We start from the raw sequence: 27,347 nt of genomic DNA, 5'->3' as shown, positions 1-27,347 counted from the left end.
ACAGTTTATTCTCCATCTCGTACTGGTGGGCTTTTCTCATCACCAGGTCGCCTTCTCTAAACTGTCTTGGCATCACCTTCGAGTTATATCTTCGTTCAATCCTTCTCTTCACCGCTTCAGCCTTCAATCTCGCCTCTTCCCTGACCTCATCCAGTAGATCCAGGTTCAGCCTTCTCTCTTCATTCGAGTCTTCCTCTACAAAGTTCTGGAATCTCGGCGAGCTCTCCTGGATCTCTACTGGAATCATCGCATCACACTCATAGACCAAGCTGAACGGGGTCTCATGGGTGCCTGACTGCTCTGTGGTGTGGTACGCCCAGACTATACGGGGTACCTCCTCAGCCCAGCTTCCTTTGGCTTTCTCTAGCCTTCTCTTCAAACCTCTCAGCAACACCCGATTAGCCGACTCCACCTGGCCATTCGTCTGAGGGTGCTCGACAGATGCAAACACTTGTTGAATTCCCACCCCTTCGCACAGCTTCTTCAACAAGTGGCTTGCAAACTGAGTCCCATTGTCTGACACCAGGCGCTTGGGCACTCCAAACCGGCACACAATATTCTTCCACACGAAACCTTCGATCTTGTGTGCGGTGATCTGGGCCACTGGCTCTGCTTCGACCCATTTGGTGAAATACTCAATCGCCACCACCAAGTACTTCATCTGCCTGATCGCCAGCGGGAATGGTCCCAGGATGTCGATTCCCCAAGTGTGAAACGGCCAAGGGCTGTAGATCGACTTCAACTCCTCGGGAGGCGCCTTGTGCCAATCGGCGTGCTGTTGGCATTGTTTGCAACATTGGGCATACTTCTTGCAGTCTTCTCTCATCGATGGCCAGTAGTACCCTGCACGGAGAGTCCTCGCGGCCAGAGCTCGACCCCCGACGTGGCTTCCGCATATACCTTCGTGGAACTCTGCCATGATTCTCGTGCACTTCTCGCCATGTACACACTCCAGGAGTGGGTGAGTGAACCCAAACCTGTACAGATCGCCATCAATCAACGTGTACTTGCTAGAATTTTTCTTTACCTTCCTAGCCTCTGTCGGATCCAGTGGGAGAAGACCATCTGCCAGGCATCGCTTGTACTGTGTTATCCAGGTGTCTGGGTCATGGATAGCGCACACGTGCGTCATGTTCACCTTCTCTCCTCGACATGCTCTAATTCTCGGCGATCTCAGAGTTTCTTGCGTCAGGGACTTATGACTTCTCGCTGCTTTCTCCGTCGACTTGCTTATCTGAAGGACCAGGTGATCTGCTACAAATGTTCTCGGCATCTTCAGAGTTTCTTGAATTACTGTCCTCTGCCTACCCCCCTTGCCTGAACTGGCGAGCTTAGCTAGCAAGTCAGCTCGGGCATTCTGCTCTCTGGGCACATGCACCACTTCAAAGGAGGCAAAGGAACTCTTCAATTCCTGCACATACTCCAAGTAAGCCGCCATTTGTGGGTCTTTAGCCTGGAACTCACCTGTTACTTGCCCTGTGACTAGCAGCGAGTCACTCTTAGCCATTAACACCCTGGCTCCCATCTCTTTGGCCAGCAAAATCCCGGCGATCAACGCCTCATATTCTGCTTGATTATTACTGGCTTTGAAAGCAAATCTCAAAGATTGTTCGATCAGCACGCCGTTGGGTCCTTCCAAAATGACTCCAGCACCGCTACCCTGCTGGTTCGACGATCCATCCACCGAGAGTACCCAACGGAAATCGTCCCCTTCAACTCGTGTCGCCTCAGACGAGAGCTCGACCACGAAATCCGCAAAGATCTGCCCCTTGATCGGGCCTCGGGGCTCATACTTAATATCAAACTCTGACAATTCTACTGCCCACTTCACCATCCTTCCTGCGACGTCAGGCTTCTTCAAGACCTTCTGGATGGGCAGGTCAGTCATGACCAGAATGGTGAAGCTGTGGAAATAGTGGCACAACCTCCTCGCCGAAAATACCACAGCCAGCGCAGCCTTTTCTAGGGCCTGATATCTCGTCTCGGGGCCCTGCAACACCTTACTCACAAAATAAATAGGCTTTTGGGCCTGATCTTGATCCTGGGCGAGCACCGCACTCACCGCCCTCTCAGTTACAGCAAAATACAACCTGAGAGGGGTTCCCACCAGCGGTTTGCACAAAACCGGCGGGCTCGCCAGATACTCCTTCAGCTTGACGAAGGCTTCCTCGCACTCCTTCGTCCAAAAAAACTTATTATTGCGCCTCAGGCACTGAAAATAGGGATGGCCCTTTTCTCCGCTAGCTGACACGAAGCGAGACAGGGCTGCCATCCGACCTGTCAGCTATTGAACTTCCTTCACCGTAGCTGGGCTCCTCATCGCCAAGATGGCGGCACACTTATCAGGGTTGGCCTCTATGCCTCTTTCAGTCAAGAGGAAACCCAAAAACTTTCCAGCCTCCACACCGAAAATGCATTTCTCTGGATTAAGCTTTAATCTGAACTTGGCGATCGTCGTGAACAATTCTTCCAAGTCTGCAACGTGCTTGCTCTTTTCCGGCGAGGTAACGACCATGTCATCGACGTACGCTTGCACGTTCCTTCCCAGCATTGGTGCAAGTACTCGATCCATCAGCCTCTGGTACGTGGCCCCCGCGTTCTTCAGCCCAAACGGCATCACCTTATAGCAATAGCACGATCTCTCCGTCATGAAGGCTGTCTTCTCTTCATCCATGGGATGCATCTTGATCTGATTATACCCCGAGAAGGCATCCAGGAAGCTCAGCAACTTACACCCTGCAACACTATCTACCAGGGCGTTTATGCTTGGTAAAGGATACGAATCCTTTGGGCAAGCTTTGTTCAGGTCGGTGAAATCGACGCACATGCGCCATTTCCTGTTACTCTTCTTCACCAGCACGACATTTACCAGCCATTCAGGGTACTGGACTTCCCTGATGTGGCCTGCAGCGAGGAGTTTCTGTGTTTCGTCCCTGATCGCCTGCCTCCTCTCCTCGTTGAACTTTCTTCTTCTTTGTCGCACTGGTCTCACCAAGTTATCCATCGCCAGATGATGGCACAAGAAGTCGGGGTCGATCCCGGGCATGTCCGAAGCGGACCATGCAAACGCGTCCAGATGCCGCTCAATCACCTTGGCGATCTGGTCCTGGAGCTCAACCTTCAGGGATCTTCCCAGCTTGAAGATCTTTCCCCCGATTTCTCTCTCGAGCCACTGCTCGACGGGTTTTGGTCTGGTTTCTCTGGCGATCACCGCCCTGGCGATTCCCAGTTCTCTCGCTTCCTTAGGGCGATTCCTTGCCTCTTCCTCCTCCAGACCGGCATTCCCCTCCCCTAGCTCAGCATCCACCATCTCCACGTCCCTTCCGGCGGTCTCTTCTGTTACCGTCGATCTGGGCTTCACACCAGGAGGCGGGGTGGTTGTTACGTAACTCACCGATCTCTTGTTTTTCAGGCTATTCTCATAGCACTTCTTTGCTTCCTTCTGATCGGATTTGATGGTGATAACCACCCCCTCCATGGACGGCAACTTCACCTTCATGTGCCGGGTCGATGGTATGGCACCTATCCTGTTGAGCGTGGGCCTTCCCAACAGGATGTTGTATGCTGAAGGAGCGTTTACAACGAGGTATTTGATTTTCTCCGTTCTTGAACCCGCCACATCTGTAAACGTTGTCCTCAATTCTATGTACCCCCTGACCTCCACCTGGTCACCCGCGAACCCATACAAACACCCTCCACAGGGCCTCAGCTGGTCAAGGGGCAGCTCTAGCTGCGTGAAAGTCGGCCAAAACATCACATCTGTCGAGCTTCCTTGGTCCACCAGCACCCTGTGGACCTTTCTTCCCGCTGTTATCAGCGAAATTACTATGGGATCGTTGTCATGAGGCACAACATCCCGGAGATCTTGCTTGGTGAATGTGATATCCACTTCCGGCGAGTGGTCTTCAAACATATCCACCGTCATCACAGACCTCGTGTACCTCTTCCTCTGTGATGCGGTGCATCCACCTCCTGAGAAACCCCCTACAATGGTATGGATTTCTCCGTGCGTAGGCATCTCGTGCTGCTGAGCTTCAGCACCTGCTGGCTAGGAGCTCGATGCACCCCTCGTCCTTTTGTCCAGCAAATAATCATTTAGGAACCCGCTCTTTACTAGATCGTCGAGCTGGTATCCCAATGCTAAGCACGAGTCCACTGTATGGCCAAAGCCCTGGTGAAACTCACACCAGGCGTCTGGCTTTGGTCCCAGCACCCTGTCGCCCACCTTTTCTGGCGCCTTCAACCTAGCGGATATATTGGGAATGGCGATCAGATCCGCCAATCCCATGACAAACTTGTGCTTGGGCGGGCGATTGTATTCCCGGCGTGCTGGTTGCTGGCGTCCTTGGCCCCTGCCTTTGTTCTTCCTTGGATCATAAGGATGGCGAGTCCTCTGATCCCTTCTGGTCGCCGCTGTCTCCAGCACTCTCTGTGGCTGGATCCTGGTCTGGGCACGTGGCCTAGCGGGAGCCACGCTTCCTCTCTTCTCGGCGACTTCGCTCTCGTCGGCGATGTGGGCCACCGCAAGTCGCCTAACCTCAGCAAACGTGGCGGGGTGTGCCCTGATCAACGCCTCGCAGAATGGTCCCGGCAACACGCCCTTCTTGAATGCGTAGACCAGCATTTCTTCATCTTTGGCCGGCGATCTGACCATCTGCGCCCCAAAGCGATTCAGGTAGTTCCTGAGGGACTCTCCCTGATATTGCCTTATATCAAACAAATCATAAGACACCCTGGGCGGTGCCTTATTCACAATGTACTGCTCGACAAAAATCTTCGAGAACTGTTGAAAACTGGTTATGTGACCGTTAGGCAAGCTCACAAACCATTCCAGCGTCGTTCCCTGGAGCGTGCTCACGAACATCTTGCAATACACGGCGTCTGATCCCCCCGACAACATCATCTGTGTATGGAACGTGGTGAGATGAGCTTCAGGATCCTCCACGCCGGTGAAAACAGCCTTAACAGGGACCACACTCGTAGGAATGGGCGTGTCAGTAATCGCCTGAACAAAAGGCATAGGAAAAACACGAGGTGGCGACGACGGCGCAACCTCTTCAGCAGTAGAACGCCCTTGCTGCTCCTGAAGGGCTAGACGCAGCTCCTCAGTCATCTTGCTAAGCTCATCATTCCTGGCGCGAGAGGCGACCAGGTCCTCATGCATTCTCGCCTGTTCTATGCGCGAGGCTTCCACAGTTGCCTGCAACGAACGCATCATCTCTGCCATCTGCGCCATGGTCATGGCGGCGGCGCCTTCAGCAGCGACGGGCGCAACCGGACTTGAACGATTGCTTCTCATTTTTCTCATGAAACTTAGCGAATCACAGAATGCAGCGAACAACACTTACTTCAGCTTCAAAGAAACCTGCAACTCCACCAGAAACCACCGCTTCTCCCACAGATAACCAAACGAGCGAAAGAACTCAACTCCACCAAACAAATCACGCGTAAACAGCAGGAAAACCTCACTTCACCGATCAAAAACCCAAACGAGCGGTATAAAACGCGAATTCACCGAACAAATCTCAAGCAAACAGCGAGCGATGGTTGCACCAGCACACAACCACGCAGAAAACTTCGAAAACCTCCAAGAACTCACGCTGTGGATGGGAGCAAGTTTTACAGGGCCCCACGGTGGGCGCCTGATGATCCTGCCTGTTGACCAGAACGCTGGAAACTGCCTCGTCAAAGGATCGACGTGTGCACCGCTTCAAACCTCCGTTCTTCTTCGAGATCCACCTCAAGAACCTGCAAAAGAATAGAGCGGCGCCGCTGCGACCGATCGCACTCCAACGCCCAAGTCAGTGACTGAACCACCAAATACTAAGAGCAAAATCACTCAAGAAATCTCGAGGAACCGTGCAATGTTCTCTCTCACAGTAAGCTCTAGAACTCGCAAGCGTAAAGAGTGTAATCTGAACGTGCGTACCTCAGAAAGTTCGTTGAGAACTCTTATATACCTGGTCACTTTCTCTCTCCTGGCAGTTACAGACCTGGACACGTGGCTCGCATCCAGCCGTACACGTGCGACCATCTGGAGCCTTCTTGACTTGGGCGCTGCTTCTGACTCTCTTTTTGGCTAAGTTATTTATGCATGGTGCTGCCCAGTGCATAGCTAACTTGGGAGCGCGATCTTTACTGGAACAGGCGAGTTAGGGTGCTCTCGTACACCTTCCCTGTGGTCTCGCCGGCCGCCTTCATAATCTGCACCACGTTCATCTTCGGCGATGTGCTTGTTCCGGCGATCTCCAATCACTTAGTCACCTGAGTTTACAATCTGGCGACTTCATCTTCAACTGGGCGATCGCCTGGTAGGCTGGAGATCGGAGCACGCCAACTTAATAATTGGCGACTACTCGAGCCCCCCGACTTCCTTCCCTTCTGCGGATCTGGCGCCTTGTCAACACGCCTACACTGTAGCTTGGTGCCACATCATCACTTCCGACTACCAGGGCGGTACAGGTACTTTTATTAATATCTGGAATGATAAATGGTGCTCTACTACTTCTTTAGCAATTATTGTAGCATTATCTGATGGTCATAGCATTCTGAATACAGTCTCTCAGTTTTGGATAGGTTGGGATTGGAATATTCCCTTGTCTTTACAGCAGAGGCCTCATTTTTTTAATTATATCATGGTTAGGGAGGAACATGATATTCCTAATGGATTCTAGATGAGTCTTTTCGTTTCACTCTTAAATCGGCTAGGAATTTTTTCTTGGAACCAAGAGTTCATGTGGTTGGGGTAAATTCAATTGGTCTTCATCTATTTCACCTTCCAAAACTCTAGTACTCTGAAAAGTTTTTCATTAGCGGCTTCCTACAGATCAACATATTCAGAATAAATGTTTGCATATATGTTTTATGTGTACACTTTGCAAAAAGCACAAGGAATTTATTCAACATTTATTTTTTGAATGTTCTAATGCTTTGCATATTTGGAGTTGGGTTCGACAATTTTTTCTTACTTTTCATTTCTCTAATAAGGATGATATTCTTTCTTTTATTAAGATTGATGATAGTCCTTTGGTTAAATTGATTAAGCTTGATGTGATACCTTTTTCTATTTGGATGATATGGCGTATGAGGAATTATGCTAGATTTCAGGATAAGATTGAGGTTTCTAGGGCTATTTCGGTAATTAAAGATTTAACTTGTCTAATGGGTAGTTCGGCTAAAGCTTCAATGAAGAATGATATGTTGGATTTCAATGTGATTAAGTTTTTTTTGTATTAATACTCGTATTGGTAAAGTTCTTCATCCTCTTCCTGTTAGATGGGAATTCCCTTCACCAGCTGGGTTAAAATTAACATTGATGGGGTTGCTAGGGGATATCCTGGTCTTGCTACTTGTGGAGGTATTTTTTGTGGGAGTATGATGGAGTTTATTGGTGCTTTCTCTGTGTTTCTTGAAGTTCAGACTGTTATGGTTGTTGAGTTTTAGGAGTTATACATGCTATGGAGGAAGCTCAAAAGATGGGGCTTACTAATGTTTGGCATGAATGTGATTTTGTCTTGGTTTGTGTTGTGTTTACTGATAGAACTAATGTTCTGTGGATGTTTCATAATCGATGGAATACTTGTCTTAATTACCATGAGAAAATCAGGTTTAGGGTTACTCATATTTTTCGTGAAGGGAATGCATGTGTTGATAAGTTGGCTAATTTAGGATTTATTCCTATAGAATCATTTCATTGATATAATAGGGTTCCATCTAGTATGTTCTTAGAATTATTTATGAATAGGTATAGTCTATTGTTCTTGTCGGTTGACCTCGATTGGATTGTATGGAGAGTTCCTCTTCTGGTCTGTCTCCTCTTGGTGCACTGGAACAACGCTCCACTGGGACAGAGGGGGCTCTACTTGTTGATCACACTTCGAAGATCAAGTCAATGAGAACATACAAAATAAGTAATCAGTTTCAGTCTTAGGTATTCAGAAACAACGTACCTTTACGAGGGGTCTCAAGCCCCTTTTATAGATTTTCCTTCAACAACTTCTACTAATGAGAAGATAATCTCAACAGAAAGCATATAATCATAACAAAAAAACCACATGTTCACGTGCACCTCTTATCTTCGGGTGCTAACAACAGGAAAATATTATGTTTACATGTGCACCATTATTTTCGGGTGCTAACAACATTATTCTTAACAACTTTTATTTTACATTTAATTTGCATGTGTTATAAATAAACAAAAAAATTCCTTCTATTTTAACTATCTTTTTTAGTTGTCTTACCAGTGCTTGGACCGATTTCATGGCCCACCTTTTGGGCCCATGTTGGCCAAAAAATCGAGTTGACCCTACCAAAGTGCTTAGACCGAGGTCCCGAGCACTCATGTCCAGTACATCTACATATGTATCGCTTTTGTTAACATATAGGTTTTGGTGTAGTCTTTCATATTTTTTTATTGTATTTTCTTTCTTTCTTTTATTTTTTAATAATACTTTTTTTCATGTGATGGTAGATGATTGTTGGTACCTGAGGTGTCAGCCTAGCTACAATGTCAAGTTGCATATTGATGCCTAACATGAAAGCTTTTATGAAAAAAAAAGAGAGTCTCAAAGACCAAAGAAATGTCAACTATAAAGATTGAACTTCTACTTGTTGGTTCTCTAAAAAGTGATCATCTTTAGCTTGTTCTTTTTCTTTTCCAATATGCTACCTAACAAGTTTAGTCAGCATTTTCCTAAGATTATAACTAAGGTTTTGTTTGGATTGGGGAGTGAAAAGTTGAGGGTGTGGGAGAGTGAGAGTGTGAGAAGAAAGTGTGAAAAAAGTTAGTGTGTTTAGATTATGGTATGTTAGAGTGAATGTGTGAAGAAAGTTTATTAGATACGTGAGTGATGTGATGGTTCTAAGAGTATTTTAAATTATTTTGAATAGTGTAAATTATAAGATTACAAATTTACCCTTATATATAAAAAAAGAATAAATAATTATTAATTTTGTGCATATTTTAGTTAATTAAAATAATTTAAAGTTTTATTTATAAATAAAAGAAAAAAATGTAAAATTCAAAGAAATAATTAAATATAATTTTAAATGTAAGTATAATTTTATTATTTTTCATTTTATTAATTTAAATTAATTTTGTTACTTAAGTTAATTTATTTAGATAATTTTAATATTATTTATGATTCTTTAAATTATGTTATGTTATATATATATATATATATATATATACACAAAATTATTATTAATAATAATTTCCATTATTAATATTATTGTATGAGAAAGTAAGGGCACCATGGTCTTTTCATCTCATTTCTCTTCAATTATGAGAGGATCCAAAATACCCTAAACTTTCCATTCATTCTCACCCTCAACCTCCCTCTCTCATAGAAGCAAACAAGGGTGACACACATTCACCCTCAACCTCAACCTCCATCACCCCCAAAAGCAAACACACACTAAAAGATAATTTTCATCTCCACAGACCAAGAAAATTCAAAATCAAGAAAAACTCAAAATTAAGAAAGTTAAACTCAAGAGATTAGAGCAGGACACAAAGATTATCCAAAAATTATGACAACTGTAATTTAAATTATTCAAGGAAGTAGGCAATAAAAGAAACACCTAAAGATAGACAGTATAATTGGATTACAAAATTTTTAAAAAATAAAGACTAAGAATATGTATCCAATAAGGCAATTTCTTCTTGCACCTCCATGATTATTAAAATTCCAAAAAATACCCTTTCAAATTTGTATTTCGAATTTTACAATTCAAAAGTCATTTTCTAGACTTAGAAATGACTTTCGAATTATAGAATCTGAATCTAGAATATGGTTTTCGAATTGTAAAATTTGGAAACCAACCCTGTATTTTAAATTCTATAATTCGAGAAATGACTTCCTAATTTTACAATTCCCAAATTGTAAAATTCATAATACTAGATGATGGAGGGTATGGGTTATGACTCACCTTTCTGTTTTCTTGACATAATTAGGAGGTTACTTGCCACAATTAATTGTAATCAAATGGAGGTTTCTTACTACAATTAATTGTCATCAAAGGGAGGTTACTTACCATTAATTGATTTTATTATTCTTGTCTCCTAGAACCACTATATATAGTGGCTTTCTTCAAGCAATGTAACAAACAACAACACACACGCTTCCTCTCTCTTTTCCTATACTCTATATTTCTTCTCTTGGGTGTAAGTGTTTAACCCATATAGAGAGATTTTGTTTTGGGGCTATTTATCTATTAGCCTGAGAGGAATTCATTGTACTCCCAGTACCATTATAGTGGAAGTTTTGGCTCTCTCGCCGGTGGTTTTTTTACCTCTATTCAAAGGGGTTTTCCACCTAAAAAATTCTGGTATCATTCTCATTTTTCCTTGTTACTTTAATTTCTCATAATCTTTGGTTGAAATTGTCACGCTTCCGTACACGATATCCCTACAAATTGGTATAAGAGCTTTTTCGATAATTCAACCAGGATCTGTTGTTCAACAATGTCGAAATTCGATATTGAGAAATTTGATGGTAAAATCAGCTTTACTATCTAGCGAGTCTAGATGCTAGCTGTTCTCACCCAGAATGGTTTAAAGAAAGTTCTGGCAGGTAAAATGACGAGGCCAGCCACTATGACGGAGGAGCAGTGGGATGAGATGGATGAAAAGGCATTGTCTGCAATCCAATTATGCTTGTCCCGTGAGGTGTTGCGTGAGGTCATCAACGAGAAAACTACAAAAGGCATATGGAGTAAATTGGAGTGTCTATACATGACAAAAAGTCTTGTAAACAAGCTCCGATTAAAGGAGAGACTCTTTACACTCCGAATGTCCGAAGGTACTCCCATCCAATCTCACCTTGATGAATTTAATTCCATCATAATTGATTTGGAAAATTTGGATGTTAAAATTGATGATGAGGATAAAGTCGTTCTACTTATTGTTTCTCTACCACCCTCGCGTCGACAATTCAAAGAAATTATGTTATACGGTAATTATCTTACCTTAAGCTTTGATGATGTCAAGACTAATTTACTAGCCAAAGAAAAATTTGATACTCAAATTCATTCTGAAAGTTCTGGTGAAGGATTAGTAGTTAGAAGGAGAAACCAAGAGAAAGGTAGGAACAGTAAATATAAATCTAGGTCAAAATCTAGAGGCAAGAACTCCAAATATTGTCGTTATTGCAAGAAAAAGGGACACGAGATCTCTTAATGTTATAAATTGAAAAATAAGCAAGATAGAGAAGATAAGGGAAATGGTAAGCAACCAGAAAAATTTGCCGAAGCTAGTATTGTTGAAACTGAATCTGATGGGGATTGTTTTGTAGCTTCCAACACTGAACAAAGGTCTAAAATTGAATGGATTCTTGATTCTGGTTGTACTTTTCACATGTCTCACAATAGAGATTGGTTTACCACATATGAACCAGTTTATAATGGTCTTGTTTTGATGGGAAACGATGTTCAATGCAAAGTTATTGGTGAAGGAACAATCAAAATCAAGACACGTGATGGAATTGTTAGAACTTTCACAGGTGTCAGATATGTCCCTGAGTTGAAACGGAATCTCATTTCCTTAGGCACTCTTGAATCTCATGGGTGTAGATACTCAACTGAAGGTGGAGTTTTAAAAGTGTCTAAAGGAGCTTTTGTGTTACTAAAGGCAATTCGATGTGATAGTTTGTATGTGCTGCAGGGTTCAACAGTTACAGGTTCTGCAGTTGTTGCCTCACCCAACAAAGATAACACCAAGTTGTGGCATATGAGATTAGGCCACATGAGTGAGAAGGGAATTCTAATCCTCAAGAAGAAGGGTCACCTTGGTAACCACTATACTAGAAAGGTTGATTTCTGCGAACATTGCATTTTTGGTAAGCAAAAAAAGGTTAGTTTTTCTAAAGCCATACACAGAACCAAAGGTACTTTGGATTATATTCATTCGAATCTTTGGGGTCCGTCAAAAGTTCCCTCCAAAGGTAAATATCATTATATGATGACAATTATTGATGATTTCTCACGAAAATTGTGGGTGTATTTTCTCAAACATAAGAATGAAGCATTTTCCACTTTTAAAGAGTGGAAATTATTGATTGAGAATCAAACTGGCAAGAAGATAAAGAGGCTAAGGACAAACAATGGCCTTGAGTTCTGTTCGAATGAATTCAATGATTTCTGCAATAAGGAAGGCATTTCCAAACACCTCACTATCCCAAGGACTCCACAACAGAACGAGGTTGCAGAAAGAATGAATAGAACTATCCTGGAGAGAGTTCATTGCATGCTCTCCCATTCTGGTTTGAGCAAATCTTTTTGGGCTGAAGCGGCTTCAACGACATGTTATCTGATAAATCGCTCTCCTAACAGATCAATTGATTGCAACATTCTAGTAGAAGTTTGGTCAGGTAACCCTGTTGATTATTCTAATCTTAAAATATTTGGTTGTCCTGCTTATTCTCATGTAAACGAGGGAAAATTAGAATCTCGTGCTAAGAAGTGCATTTTCTTGGGTTATGGCTTAGGGGTTAAAGGCTATCGTTTATATGACCCAGAATCTCACAAAGTAATTCACAGTCGGAATGTGACCTTTAATGAAAATGCTATGCTCTCTTCTGTAAAAGATATTGTCATTTCCTCAATTGATACAGGTGACCAGGAAGATGCTCGAGAGAAGGTGGAGTTTGAGATTAAAACACCCGTTCATGAGGAAAACGTTCCGAATTCCTCTAGCACTCAAGATGATCAAGCCACTGCTATTGATGGTACAAATGAACATGTGACTCCATATGAGCAATGTCTACCTCAACGACGAGGGTTACCAGAGTCGTGGTCTATGGCTCAAGAACTTCCACAACAGAGACCAAGAAAACCGACTCAAAGATTAATTGCAGAATCTACCAACATTGCTTATGCTTTAACCATTGGACAAGAGATGGGTGAAGAAGATGAACCCAAGAAATACTCTGAAGTTATCTCCAATGACGACTCAACAAAGTGGATTGCTGCTATGCAAGAAGAAGTTGAGAGTCTTCTCAAAAACGAAACATGGGAATTGGTGAAGTTACCAGAAGGAAAATGAGTCATTAGTTACAAGTGGATCTTTAAGAGAAAAGAAGGGATCCTTGGTGTTGAGAGTACAAAGAATAAAGCAAGATTTTTTGTAAGAGGTTTTGATCAAGAGAAAGGTATTGACTTTAATGAAGTATTTTCTCCTGTTGTTCGTCATACTTCAATACATATATTACTTGCTTTAGTTGCCTTGTATGATTTGGAGATGGAACAGTTAGATGTGAAAACTGCTTTTCTTCATGGTAATCTTGAGGAAGAGATTTACATCCAGCAACCTGAGGGGTTCGTTGTTCCTGGAAAGGAGAACCATGTATATCGTTTGAAGAAATCTCTCTACAGCTTGAAGCAATCACCAAGACAATGATATAAGAGGTTTGATTCTTTCATGGTTGGTTCCAGAAGTAGTTATGATAATTGTGTCTATTTTCAAAAAACATCCGATGGGTCATTTATATACTTGTTGTTATATGTTGATGACATGTTGATTGCCGCAAGAGATAAATCTTTAGTTAACAAGTTAAAGACCCAGCTTAGTAGTGAATTTGACATGAAGGACTTAGGTCCTGCCAAGATAATTTTAGGAATTGAGATCAACAAGGTGGAGATTTGTGGGTTATGACTCACCTTTCCATTTTCTTGACATAATTTGGAGGTTACTTGCCACAATTAATTGTAATCAAATGGAGGTTTCTTACTACAATTAATTGTCATCAAAGGGAGGTTACTTACCATTAATTGATTTTATTATTCTTGTCTCCTATAACCACTATATATAGTGGCTTCCTTCAAGCAATGTAACACACAACAAACAACAACACACACACTTCCTCTCTCTTTTCCTATACTTTCTATTTCTTCTCTTGGGTGTAAGTGTTTAACCCATATAGAGAGAATTTGTTTTGGTGCTTACCATTATAGTGGAAGTTTTGGCTCTCTGGTCGGTGGTTTTTTATCTCTATTCAAAGGAGTTTTCCACCTAAAATTTTCTGGTATCATTCTCATTTTTTCTTATTACTTTAATTTCTCATAATCTTTTGTTTAAATTATCACGCTTCAGTATACGATATCCCTACAGAGGGTATAAAAACTTATACTTAATTTTTAATTTCGATAGGAGTAAATCTAACTTTTCACTAAAAGTATTGAGGTGCAGCAGAAACTACGAATGTGGAGGAAAAAATTGCCATGTAATAAGTGTCATTCAGCTAGAATGGCAAATGCTCCCTACACCCGATCATTTTTAACCTGCACCCAACATATTTTTTTAATTTCCAAAAATGCCCTTAATTTTGGAAATAAAAATCTGAAAATTAAAATTAAAATTCTATTTCGGACAAAAAAAATCCAGAATTAAAAATAATACATTCCAGAAAAAAAAAATCCAGAAAGAGATTATTCTGTTTCGGAAATGAAAATCCAGAAAAAAAATGAAAAACCCATTCCAGATAAAAAAATCCGTAATATAAAATTTCGTTCCGGAAAAAAAATCCAAAACACATATTTCGGAAATTTTTTTAAAGACGGTTTCGTCTTTTCCGCTAGAATCGGGTGCAGTGATAAGGTAGGAAGCAATTGCCAGCTAGAATTTGTGCAGCCCAAGTGCAGCTAAACCACGGTTTGGCCCAAAATGCTGCAATGCCCAATAATGAAAATGGCACAAATTGATCCATTGTACAAGCTATCACGTGCAGTGTTCAATGGGCCCCACACCAAGAAATCTCCAATTGCCAAACTTTTACTTCAATTCACGCTGCTTGCACACCAATTTGTCATCAAATTTACGCTGCCAATTTATCACGCAAGTTCTGAAGTGAATTGCCTCAAATAAAATTCTCCAACTAATCACCGAACCAAAACCTCAGCCACTGCTCAATTATTTTCACGAATAGCAAAATCAGAATTGACAGCATTTTGCTTGTTTAACTCTCCTGCTCACTATAATTTTCATGCTTCAGCTTTCAAACAACCAGGGACACCACTTTGTATTCAATTTATTTGCCAATTTCAGCCAGCACTACATTGAAATTAAAATTGAAAGCTACACCAAATCTGTACCAAAAGAGTTAGCACTGAAACCTACTCCAGCAGCAATTTATGTGACTTTTTTTAATCCAATTTCACAATTCAACGTTAACCTGCACCAATTGCTAAACCATAATTGAATCAATGTAATTGCAGCACATAAACCAGAAAATTCTGCACCCTTTGAATCAAATGAACAACAAAGTTTACAATTTTGCAGAACTTAATTATGGCTCCAACGTCTACTGCACCAATTCATCAACTCACAAATCAAAATTCAACCACGGCACATTTGTTTGATCAAGAAAATCAAACCATGTTGGTGATGTTCCAGTGTCAATTTGAACAATTCAAATATCATATATCTGCACAAAGTGTTTGATAAAACGTTTAAATCAATTCCAATTACAAATTCACGAACAACACCACCGATCAATACCAAAAACACAACCAAAGAATCAAATCACAAAATGAAATGGCATTTAAATTCAAAACAGATACCGTACATTGAAAATTTAAGTGATTAAAGCCAATATGCATGAAATCTGCGCTAAACTGTTTGAGAAAAACAAATCTTCACTGCAACGAACAACAAATCACACGCACCAAAATTAAATGATAAATGCAAAACTTGATTGTTATGATTTACTGGTATTCACTTATTTCAATTTCTACTTTGTACAAACATGCAGAAACACCACATACCTTCAATCACGCACAAAAAAAATCCAACAGATGTTCCATTTCAGCACACAACAGAAGTCCTTCACTGCCTCTCAAATCGATTTTCACTGATTCTTCACTGAATTCAACGCTTCCAGCTTCAATTACTGGAATAATTTGTCGTTCATGCAAAATGAATTGCTTCAAAGTTCGAATAAAAAATGAAGAATTTCGAATAGAACTGATGACAGAGCCCTTAACCACTAGGCAATGGCCAGGAGAATTTAAGAAAAGTGGAACTGAGTTACTTCAAATAGAAACATTCTTTTATACGAAGAAGTCATAACCTAGGAATATAAAGAATATGATTTGAAATTTCTTGCTTAAACTACAAAATTTTATACATATTTGAAGGAGTCATGACGTAGGAATATAAAGAATATGATTTGAAATTTCTTGCTTAAAAGTTACAAAATTTTGGCTTTATTTTAAGTAAATTAGGATTAGAGTTAGGTTTCTAAAATCTACCCAAGATATATTAGGCTTAATTATAGTCAATATTAAATATTAGGTTGATCGTTAGACCTAATTTAGTCACATCACATTATCCACGTACTATCACACTTACTTTGTGACTTAGAATAGACGCCAAAGTTCGAATGATTTTCATTCAAATTTCCCACTCTTTTTCCTTGTATCCTTGGTCAGTCGTTCTACTATAAATGGAGGTGCTTGGGTATGGAAAATTCAGATAAAAAAATGTATAGTGTTATGCTGCCAACATTATTAGCAAAACTTTTCTTGTCTCCCTTCCGTGGATAGACTCATTCTTTGATCTTTCTTTTCACACCCTCTTCACACCTTCTTGACACTCCTAAGAACTAAGAGCTCTTTGCAGCTCCTCCTTTACCTCCATTCTTCATTGCTACTACCAATCACTCCATCAAGCCAAGACCCAAGCTAATCCATGAGGTTTCAAGCTATCAAGAACCACCAACAGGAAGCACTGTTCTTATCACCACAAACTATTCCGAATGAAGTTTGAGACTTGAGTCAATTCAGATGGAGCGGAAGAGGATTTTAAAGCTTATGATATTGAAAAATCGCACCAAAAACTCAAACACTGGATGAAGGTAACTGAAACCCTTAAAAAACAATTTTGGAAAAATTGATATGTTCACCACTAGAATTTCTATTTGCACCACATATCTCATCACATTTGGAAAATATATCTAGATTACTGTTCACATCACTATATTTCTTTTCGCACCACATAATTGTTTTGGAAAAATTCCTAAATTTTTCAAAACTGAAATTTGAAGAAGATGATAATGGAAACCTAATTCTAAAGAAAATTGCTAATGATCTAATAGCAATTTAAGAACTCAAAGATAAAAGTTAAAACCATTCAAGAGCTCTAATATATGTGAAAATTTAAAAAAAAAAATTCAAAAACACAACTAGTGGAATTTATGACAATTTTTGCATTAAACATTACATAAGACAAGTCCTCGACATCGAGCTCCAAAGGTCGTCCAACTCGGTAAAGATGACCATCTTACCCTCATAAACGTCTTTGTTGACGTCAAAGGCACCTTCTGGAGGTGGACCCTTGTACAACAGGTAAGCTTGTCGGACGGCTTGGTTGAAGGTCTAACCCAACATCAATAAGATGTTACCTTGCTGAGTGTCGAGCTTGTCCTCCACTAACACCTTCTTAGATTCTAAGGCCAAGTTCTCCAGCCTCAGCTCCTCCATGGCTTTCTCGAGTTCGACCACCTTCTTCTTTTCCTTATTCTCCCGCGCCACAGCTTCGGCGCACCGAATGTTGCTCACCTCGAGCTCGGTCTCAGCTTGGGCCACCCTCAACTCATAAGTCGATATTGCTTCCAACAACGACTTCAAGGAGGTGGTGGCCTCAGACAGCTCGTGCTCTAGCCGAGATATCTCCTCAACCTTCCGGTTGCGAGTATTAGCGGATAGCTGAGACCTCTTAGTGATGCAACTCAATTTGAATGCCCCTGAAGAACTTAAAATCTCCTCCAATGAGCACCAAAGGGTGGCTAGCAGCAGCAACATTGGTCGAAGGGGCCCTGGTCGGCGAGGGACTCTCGAGCCGAATGGGAGAGGGTTGAGGGGGTCGTCGTAGAGTGTCGCGCGGAGACCGGGTGGTTGTGGCAATGTCCTTCATCATTCTTTTCTTCTCCTTATGGACGGTGGAAGGACCGGCCGCCCCGATAGGGGAAGGGTTGTAGAGCTTCTTTCGTCATAATGCCTACAACAGGAAAAATTTGTAAGTTAACAATATAGGTCGACCGAGGAGAGGAATGATAAAAAATAAAAAAATATACCATGAAAGTTAATCTATCGCTGGAATGACTTATAAACAGACAAGAGCTTCCGGGTAGGAAACCTTCTTGAGAGGCTATCAAATAAAGCATAGACCTCTAGCTCCTCGGCGTTGGAGGCCGAACGAGGCCATTTCTTGAAGCGAGTGGGGGTCTTGGTCCAATACAAGGGGAATTGGATCGGCCGCCCTCGTCAAAGAAAAGCTCCCTACCCTCAGGCTTAATGAAAATTTTGAAAAATTTCCACTTCAAGTTTTTGTACGAGGATGTGAAGGGGGGAAATAGTGTGTCACCCGGGCGGCTAACAAGAGACAAGCAGCTGACAGGGTCGGCCGAGTGGGATGTATTGTAATGGAGGAAAATGGATGGAGTTGCATGGAGACAAAACATATCACAAATGAGCCGAAAGGTTTAGAGGGAAGCCCATGTTTTTTAGTAGAGTTGTGAAGGAGTAACGTTGAGTGCCTGAAGGACACCCATCGTGAAATCATCGAAAGGCAAAGCAATGTGCAGGTCTAGAAAAGGACAAAAGTAAACAAAGAAGAATGTACCCTCCGAGGAAGCCTGACCCATACAAATGGTGTCAGTCGGACGACAATAACCAATAGTCAAGATGTCATTAGCGGTATCCAGCTTCAATAGATTATGGTTATCCATAAAGGAGCCCATGGAGCACGAGTCCCTATAGACAGAGATGAACTCAGTCACCTTGGGATCAACCCAATCAAATCCCAAACAATGGGATGACTCTTTGACATGATTTGCCTGATTGGCAACATCCTCCGGATCATTAACCCTCACAGAAGTCTCCACGGGGGGCAACATTTGAATTGCCCCGACCGACAAAGACTCAATCATGGAGGAATCAGGAGAAGAAGAGGACAGAGACGAAGATGAAGGAGAAGACGAAGAGCTAAGGGAAGACATGACTAACCTTTCGAGATGAAGGGAAAACACCTCGCCATAATGATTCAGTTTTGAAAGTCGGAGTAAGGGAGCAGTAAGACGAAATAGTAGGGGACCACTATTTATAGTCTCAGAGAAGAGAGGAAGACTGAGTGTCCCTCACATCTCAATCGTTGGATCTTCCTCGATCCAACGATCCATGACGGATGGCACCAAAAAACCTAAGCCATCATTACGCGTCAGGTCACGCATTCGGTGCCGCCAGCGTCACATCTCATATCGGGAATCCCAACCGTCACAAAGATTTCAGATGAAGACTCTTCGAATTCAACATCCTCAAGCCTGGGGGCAAGTGTATCGCTCGAGTCCCCTCGACCGAGCATGAGACTCAGCACTCGGTCTAGGCCGACTGACATGACTAATGACGAAACTAATCAATGATCTAGTATCAATTAATCTGCTTTAATTAGGCCCAATAACGACAAAGAGTCCACATTAATTATATAATAAGCACAAATCCCAAAAGATTAGGGACACAATCATCTAATACTAAACATTGAGTGTCGAATGCCGAAGTTTGACTTGAGTGTCGGAGTGCCTTTTGCAGGTATCATCCCAACTCGGAGTCCATGGAGTCGAGGAGTGAGATAGTGAGAGTTGCAGGAGTTCGTCAGAGAGAAAGGAGTGAGGTGCAGACCGACCGACCAAGAAGTAGTTCAATAGTTCTCTTAGTTCCAACTCCGTTCGAAAACAATAATTATTATCATTATGAACTCCCAGTCAAAAACCTTTATTTTTGCTTGTAACTAGACGAAATTTAGGATGTATATTTAACAAAATAGTCACTCTCTTATGGAATTTGCCTGTAGAGTGGTACGTCTAGTCTAGTGGTCACTTTATGTTTAAATGGAAGATCAAACCTTAAAATACTATGTTACTCGGAGATCAAACCTCAACATTATGTTAAAGGGCTCAAATACTAAACCCTTGTCTTTTCCTTAACATTTAATTGTTAAACATCTCGTGGACTTGTTGAGTGGCTGGAATTGACTCACTGCTTCTACTTTAAATCTTTCAATAATCCTCAAGGTGGGACTTCTACTCTCCCATTCTATCACTTTTATTTTGTTAAAAAGAAATACATAATTTGTTAATGGTGAAAAACCTTTAGTTAAATTTCTTTTAAAAAATATTCTATATAATAACTTCTTCATATTTAAAAATTAAATAAAAAAGCACATTAATTTAAGGAAATTAAATAAATGAATGAAATTACCTGTTAATGTACACCTTTATTTTTCTTAACATAAATCATAATAATAGTAACTTAATTGATAACACATGTTTAATTTCTATGACAGACCTGACTTCAATTTTTATATTGGAGAAGATGGGGAATGTTAAATATGACTAAGTCTCGGATCAAATATAGTCTTATTATTGGTTTAAAAGTGTTGAAACTCATGGAGATAGTTCCACTTGGAAACCGGAAATCTAATTAAGATTAGTAATATATATATGCTTTCCTATGGTTTTATTTTTACATCTTATTTAATAATTTTGAATAAATTAAAAACCACATTAAAAACATTCATCAAGCATCATGTCACTTCATAAAAGCAAGCATAAAACCTTTTTAGAGTGTTGGTGAATCTTATGCTCAAGAAATTCAAATTACACATTAAAATATTTTTGAAAAGAAGCATAGTTTTTGAAAGTGATTGCTAATGGTTATGCATTTTTGTTAGTAATTTTTAGATCCTATGCTTAAAAAGAATTGGTAATTTCTCAATCATGTTACATTGTATTATTGGTTAAACTTAGCAATAAGGTAAGTATTTTATAATTAAATTAAGAAAGAAAATTGTTTTTGCCAGAATCAGAATAAAGAATAATTAAACACAATGACCAGTTTATTTTTTAAAAAGAAAAACAGGCTATTGTATATGAAGCTGAAGAGATGGTTGCTATATAAAAGGATGCCATTGCTGCACCCGGTGAAAGCTCTATCACTCTCTTTCCCTTTTTTCCGTGGAAGCCTTTCTTCCTTTGTCGTTTTTTTCATTCATTCATTCTGCTAAAACAAGCATATTTTCTTCTAGATTTCTGTCCTTGCAAAAGGGATAAAGGGTTGCTACCATTTACGCTTTCATTCGGCTATTTGTAGTAACCTTATGCTATGAAAACAAACAAAACCATTATCATGAAAGGGTTCTTGAAACTTTAACATCTGAACCTTCATCTAAGCAATCGTTCAACCTAAACACAAAACCAAGTGTTGACCAACACAGCACCTCAACCATAAAGCCTCTCTCATTCAAGAGCTTCTTTGTGTTCAGGGTTGAGCCTCACCTGTTACTGTTTCCACGCTTTTTGTTTCATTTGTTCCATTTCAGCCACCCCCATATTCTCAATTCACAACCTTGGTTTTGATTCTCCCCTGTTTTCCTTTGTCTGCTTCCACTGCTTTTTGTCTTTTGCTAGAACATATGTCGTCTGTGCCAGCACGAACAGGGCGACAAAGACAGCGTTATGAAGACAATTTGCGCCTTGTCTCTGGGTAAGTTTTTATTTTATTTTAAGGCCATGGCTTCTTTACCGTTCTTAGATTTCATCTCAAAATCAATTGTCATTAGTTTAAGGTACCTAACGTGTATTTAAATCTCATCCCTTTTTTCCTAACACTTTTCTATGGAGAAAATTTCTTGAGTGCTTCAGATCCTTGAAGGATATTAGTCTTGTTTGCAACCATATGCATATCCAAGAAAAAATGCATCAAGTAATTGTTGGAAAGTTCCACATGCTTACTTCAATTACTTGGAGGTGGTTTAGATGTTTTGGAGGTGCTGTAGATGTTTGTTAAGAACCTTTACAGATCAAATCTAAGATGGTATATCTAACAACCTTCAAAATCTCATCTTTTTCCCTTCTGTTCCTTACCACCCTTTTTGACTTGTATCGCTACTTTTTGTTATAGCCATGCATTTTATGGTGCTTTTTCAAAATATGGTTCCAATTCTGCATCTGTGTCTTTGATGGTTAAAATCTATCTTTTTCCTCCCTTCCTTCTCTGCTCTTGTCTCGTAAATAAAGTCATATTCAGTTGTAGAAATCTAAATGGTTTTTTCTTATGGAATAGAAGAGGGGCATCTTAAAACTGTTTATGCATAATTGTCTTCTCTGTCTGATGTTAAACTATTTTATTATTTTCATGCGGATGTGTCCATTACAATCATATATCAAAATAGTGGGCCATGACATTGACTTAATGTCTACATAATAAAATGCTTCAAATTGCGTGATCTGTTTTGGCTTTATCTGAATATAATAACGGGACAATCTCGAGAGTTATCGGTAACAACACTGTGGCGCATGCAGAGTAGTTAACTGGGGTAGTGGTGTTGTTTATAAAACTAATAAAACTTTCCATGCAAGTCATGGGAAACATGTTTGTGGTTGAAGGTTGGATTCAGCCTGCTATTAGCAGTTGCAGGGAAATTTCGGATCTATTCCTTTTTATCAGGATGGAATCATTGATCCAAGTGGCCATAAATTAAACACAAAAATGGATTAAACTAGGGAAAGCCACTCATCAAATTTTTAAACCTTTTGGCTACACAAAAAGAAACAATGAATCGGTGGGATTTGGTAAAAGAAATAATTTAAAGTTTCACTTGGACATTTTAACATTTTTCTTTTTATCTTAACATATATCATGGATTCTAAAAATTTGGTATTACAAAACTGAATAGGAAACATGAAAACCACAACAGTTCTCTTACAGCATGAAAACGTGTTACTTTTACTGTTCCTTTCTTTTTTCTTTTCCTAAATTGAAAACCATGCCTTGATATCTAGTTGGATAACAGGTTCAAATTCTATAACACCATAATTATATATTCCCCAGAAGAAGAATCTATTTTAAAAAACAAAGATCACGTGTTCATACTATAGGTTTCTACCCAAAAGAAAATTTTACTCAAGGGTAATAAACAACCAGTGATTTATGAAAGAAGAACAATAAGAAGCTAAAAGCCAACCTGTCTTAATCTTAATTTTGGATTTCTGGATGTCGGTAACATCTAACTGAGATAAATATTCGGAGCTTATTTTGAACAGTAACCATTGTTGCTTACAGATATAGATTTTGAAATGAGACTGCAGAACCCCTTTCAAGCAATACACTATTTCTAGTAGAGTTTTAAGGACTAGCATCTAATACTAGTTACTACAGAATTTTATCACCAATGTGATTTTAATTATTTTTTCTTATGCATTTTAATAGATGTATTCCCTATAGATGGAGAAAGGACAACACAGATCTAATGGGAGAAACTGAGGAGATAATAGAAGTACTAATGATTTCTTCACCAAAACGTGATGACCTTGTATTCCCAAAGGTACTTCATATTGTTTGCACTAATGATTAATGAACTTTATTAACATGAAACCCTTTATATTGAAAATTTCTATTTCTTCTCTTGCAAGGGTGGATGGGAGGATGATGAGACTGTTACAGAAGCTGCTTGCCGCGAAGCTCTAGAGGAAGCAGGAGTTAAAGGAATACTGAGAGTAGGTTCATCCTTCTTGGTTGTTGAAGTATTGGTTAAAATCCATCTCCATCATAGAATGTTTAAACATACTAATTAGAATGACATAACAAAAGGAAGAATCGATAGTATTCAATAATCTGTGTATGAAATGATGATTATGATGATATCATCCAAACATTTTGCCTATGCCATAAATTTCTCATCGCTTTCAGCTTCATATTGTAAGTTTTCTATATCTTTAAGAAAACTTAACCATCTATGGAAGATATGAGATATCACACCTAACTCCAGCTCTTTAGATGCGGTGAAACCTTTCTCTGAGCTCAAACAATGATGCAAAGCTGTTAGTGCTCAAATATTCTCAAAACCAACCTTTATTGGCTGCTAACTTCTTTGCTTGCATGGAAACTCTTTACTTATACTGTAATTCCATGTATATGTGAAACTCAGATTTGATTCAGCATGATGCGTAAAAGATTTACCACTTGATATTATGTACTTGGAGTAAATTTTGGTCTTGGACTTGTTGAAAATACCCATCTCTGGTAGCATATATTTACATGAAATTTCATTCTAGTCACCTGGTTAAGCCCCAAACTAGTAATAGAATAATCTAAGTCCCCCTGAATCACCCTTCTTGCAGTTTAAAAGGGTAGGATACAGATTATTCTTCTACTGTTCCACATAAACATCACAATCCATGTATGAAACTTGCTTCCATATCATGAAGCATTAACTGCAAGAATAACTAATTGAAAATCAAGGTAATGGTCCATTACCTGTACATCATTTTGTTTTGGTTAATAAAAAATAACTGAATGAACGTGGTAATGATTCTTCGATGTAACAATTGGGATAATGATGAGATGATGTTCATTCTTGCAAAATATGGTATTGAGTTTTATGAATCTTCTTTATCTAATTGCGTTGCATTCATTTTCAGGAAATTCCATTAGGAATATGGGAGTTCAGAAGCAAAAGCAGTCAAGACTTGTGTAGCATGGAAGGAGGCTGCAGAGGATACATGTTTGCCTTGGAGGTGACTGAAGAACTTGAGACATGGCCAGAGCAGAACAATCGTGCTCGCCAATGGGTATGTGTTAGTGTTATGAATAAGTCCCTAAAGAATTACACACCCTTAGGAGAAGTGCATAATTCAAGTTTCAAATTGTTAAATGTGCTACAATTACTAAACCTGCATAAATATATTGCAATAAATTTGTATTTTTCGACATCACATGAAGCATGATAATGCTTTCACATTCCGAGAACAACTTAAACCGAGTCAAAGTTCATATTTTGTCTTCCTAGTTAAACATAAAAGAGGCATTCAGACTCAGCAGATATGACTGGATGTCTAATGCCCTTGAGGCGTTTTTGAGAGTCATGGAAGAAGACAGAAAGCTTGATGAGGAGAAAGACCAGAATATTGAACTTGAACCACCTTCAATTACAGTAGCAGATGTGCCAGAATGCCAAAGTATGTCATCTAACTGCTATAAAAGATCCTCTACCATGCAGCACCATGGCATGCCTCCTACGGCCACTCTTCTGTCACGTGCTACTCAAGAGATAGCCATCCACTTTGGTTATTGACATCACCATGACACTTTGCTAAAATGTTTATCTACTGGATCAACATTGTGCTGTAACTCTTCAAATTGTGAAGTTATGACTTGGATGCACATGCAATCATCAACCTCATTTTGTCGGGTTTTTTTCTTTCTGTCCGATGTGATTGTGATGTAAAAGTGTGGTGGTGAAATTGTATATGGACTTAACAGTTGTTTGATTCACCCCCACTGAAACTGAAGGCTTGTAAAATAGCATCATTTGTGAAAACTAGTAGTGTCACAAAGGGCAAAAACTATGCTGCTTTTGACAACCTTCAATTTATAACCTTCTAACACGTCACTTTTCAGACAGCACCCTTGATTTCTTTCTCAAAATTCTTTTGGGCATGTGCACTATCCTTTGTTACCTGTTTCAGTGGCTGTGTTTTCTGTGAAGTTCACGTTTCTCTGACCCATGAAAAACCGTGCCTTTTGCTTTTTTGATAAAATTTTCAGGATAATAAAACTTGATATCACGGTGAAGAACGAAAGACTTTGCTAAGGATCAAACATCATATGAGACAACGAACTAACGAACAAGCTTAGAATAGCATATCTAAAATGAATAGATTCATCTTATTACAACAAAATTAAGCAAATTACTTTAAGAAAATGTGATTGAAAAGTTGTCTCCTATGTTAGTTGTCCTGTTAAGTGAAAACACTCGAATGATTTTATATCACAACTCTGACGTGTCCTCTCATGCGCATGTCTTTTTTTTATCATGTTGTGTGGATGCACATGTAAGCAAGATTGAAGAACATAACATTGAAACTAAAATAATTAGCTTTTGCGCAAGTCTTTTAGGGTTTATTTTCACAAACAGAAGATGTTATATGAAGTATCAAACATTAAGTATTATTCGCGTCCTAATTACAAGATATTAGCGATATTTTATTGGTCTTTGAAAGAATTTCAATAATACTTTGGTCTCAAAAGTTTTCTTTTGTTGATAAATTAGTTCTTTTGCAAATAATTTTGTTAAGTTATATTCACCTCGTTAATTGAATGTCATGTTGTCATCTTTTTTCACTTCTACTTGATGTCATCTAAGTTGTAAGCGTTAAAAATTAAATGCGAAGTTACCATTTTTGTTTATAAAAAGCATAGATGTTGTGATGAGTGCAATGATGAAAAAGATCTTTATTATTAATACATATATTAAATTGCTTTTATTTTTATAATAAAATTTACTTTGATTGTAATTTTTTAGTTTTTATTTTCATTTTATTTTCTCTCACTTAAAATTTGTATTGGAATTTTTATAAATTAATCCTTGTATTTTTAGGTGAAATTAGCAATGTTTAGAATAAGTCTTAGTGGGGCTTTTCCTAGCTCAAATATGATTAAATGGTGCGGCCAGGAGAATGAGGGCAAATAGAAAATAATAGATGCAAAGAGGAGGCAAGGAGAAAATGTACTAAAAAGAGATAAGGAAAGCATGACCCATGTTCCATGCCTTCTTATTTTTAGGTAGGTAACTTCCTTATAATTTAATGTCATTGATATATTTATCCTTGTCACTCTTCGTTAATAACTTCGTTATCAAATGAACAAACAGCATTAAATATGTTCTACATTTTATGTTGGATTGTTGTTTAGTATTATTTGTAACTATTTTGTTATTTAACAAGTAATATAAATGTGGCTTTAGTTGTTAAGTAGTATGTAGAAACTTTGTAAGAGAACATAAATTGAAATTAGACATAAATTTAAATTGAATCATTCACTAAAAGTGTTAATTACAATAAATTATGAATTATAAGAAAGTTTATGAAAAATCATAATGAATGGTAACTGATTTTTTTGGGGCATCTTTTTACCGAAATATAGGGGTGGCAAAGCGGGCTAGCCCGCCCCGCATTGGCCCATCCCGCGCTTAGCCCGCAAAAATACGGGTTGGGTTGGCCCGTCCCGCAAAGTTATTGCGGGTTAGAATTCTCAACCCGCCCCGCATAAGAGCTGGTCCGCGGGTTTGCGGGCCAGCCCACGTTTTTTTTTTAAATTAAATATTTTTTTTTTACATTTTGTTCTTAAAAAATTGTCAAATTAAACCTATATATGTACTATCAAACCTAAATTCTTTTTCTTCCTTTTCAAACATAACCAAACATCAAAACATTAAACATTAAGATAAATATCAAATATCACTATTCTTCCACTTCCAAAACATTAAAAATACCTAATTCCAAAACATTAAACATAAACAT

General features: G+C 39.4%; 1 protein-coding gene and 1 long non-coding RNA gene across 3 annotated transcripts; one reads left to right on the top strand and one right to left on the bottom strand.

The window, feature by feature from the left end:
- Positions 1–15,155: 15,155 nt before the first annotated feature.
- Positions 15,156–16,096, bottom strand: LOC137815468 (uncharacterized). Its single transcript, XR_011081757.1, has 2 exons — positions 15,760–16,096; positions 15,156–15,419 (listed from the first exon to the last, which is right to left on the bottom strand). It is a non-coding gene; the product is annotated as an uncharacterized lncRNA (long non-coding RNA).
- A 4,874-nt stretch (positions 16,097–20,970) lies between these two features.
- Positions 20,971–25,452, top strand: LOC137813749 (nudix hydrolase 12, mitochondrial-like). 2 transcript variants are annotated; one of them, XM_068616163.1, is made up of 6 exons: positions 20,971–21,311; positions 21,456–21,531; positions 23,257–23,371; positions 23,460–23,543; positions 24,468–24,617; positions 24,836–25,452. In XM_068616163.1, the coding sequence occupies exons 2-6, from the start codon at positions 21,461–21,463 to the stop codon at positions 25,118–25,120; spliced, it is 705 nt and encodes a 234-aa protein (XP_068472264.1). In that variant the 5' UTR covers positions 20,971–21,311; positions 21,456–21,460; the 3' UTR covers positions 25,121–25,452. The 2 variants fall into 2 exon arrangements, with proteins under 2 accessions (XP_068472264.1, XP_068472265.1); XM_068616164.1 differs by lacking the exons at positions 20,971–21,311; positions 21,456–21,531 and adding an exon at positions 21,594–21,861.
- Positions 25,453–27,347: the final 1,895 nt, after the last annotated feature.

This window comes from Phaseolus vulgaris, chromosome 1 (genome assembly GCF_000499845.2).
Source record: "Phaseolus vulgaris cultivar G19833 chromosome 1, P. vulgaris v2.0, whole genome shotgun sequence".
Classification (NCBI taxonomy): domain Eukaryota; kingdom Viridiplantae; phylum Streptophyta; class Magnoliopsida; order Fabales; family Fabaceae; genus Phaseolus; species Phaseolus vulgaris.
Note: the sequence above shows the minus strand (reverse complement) of the source record. Positions and strands in the feature narration are given on the sequence as shown.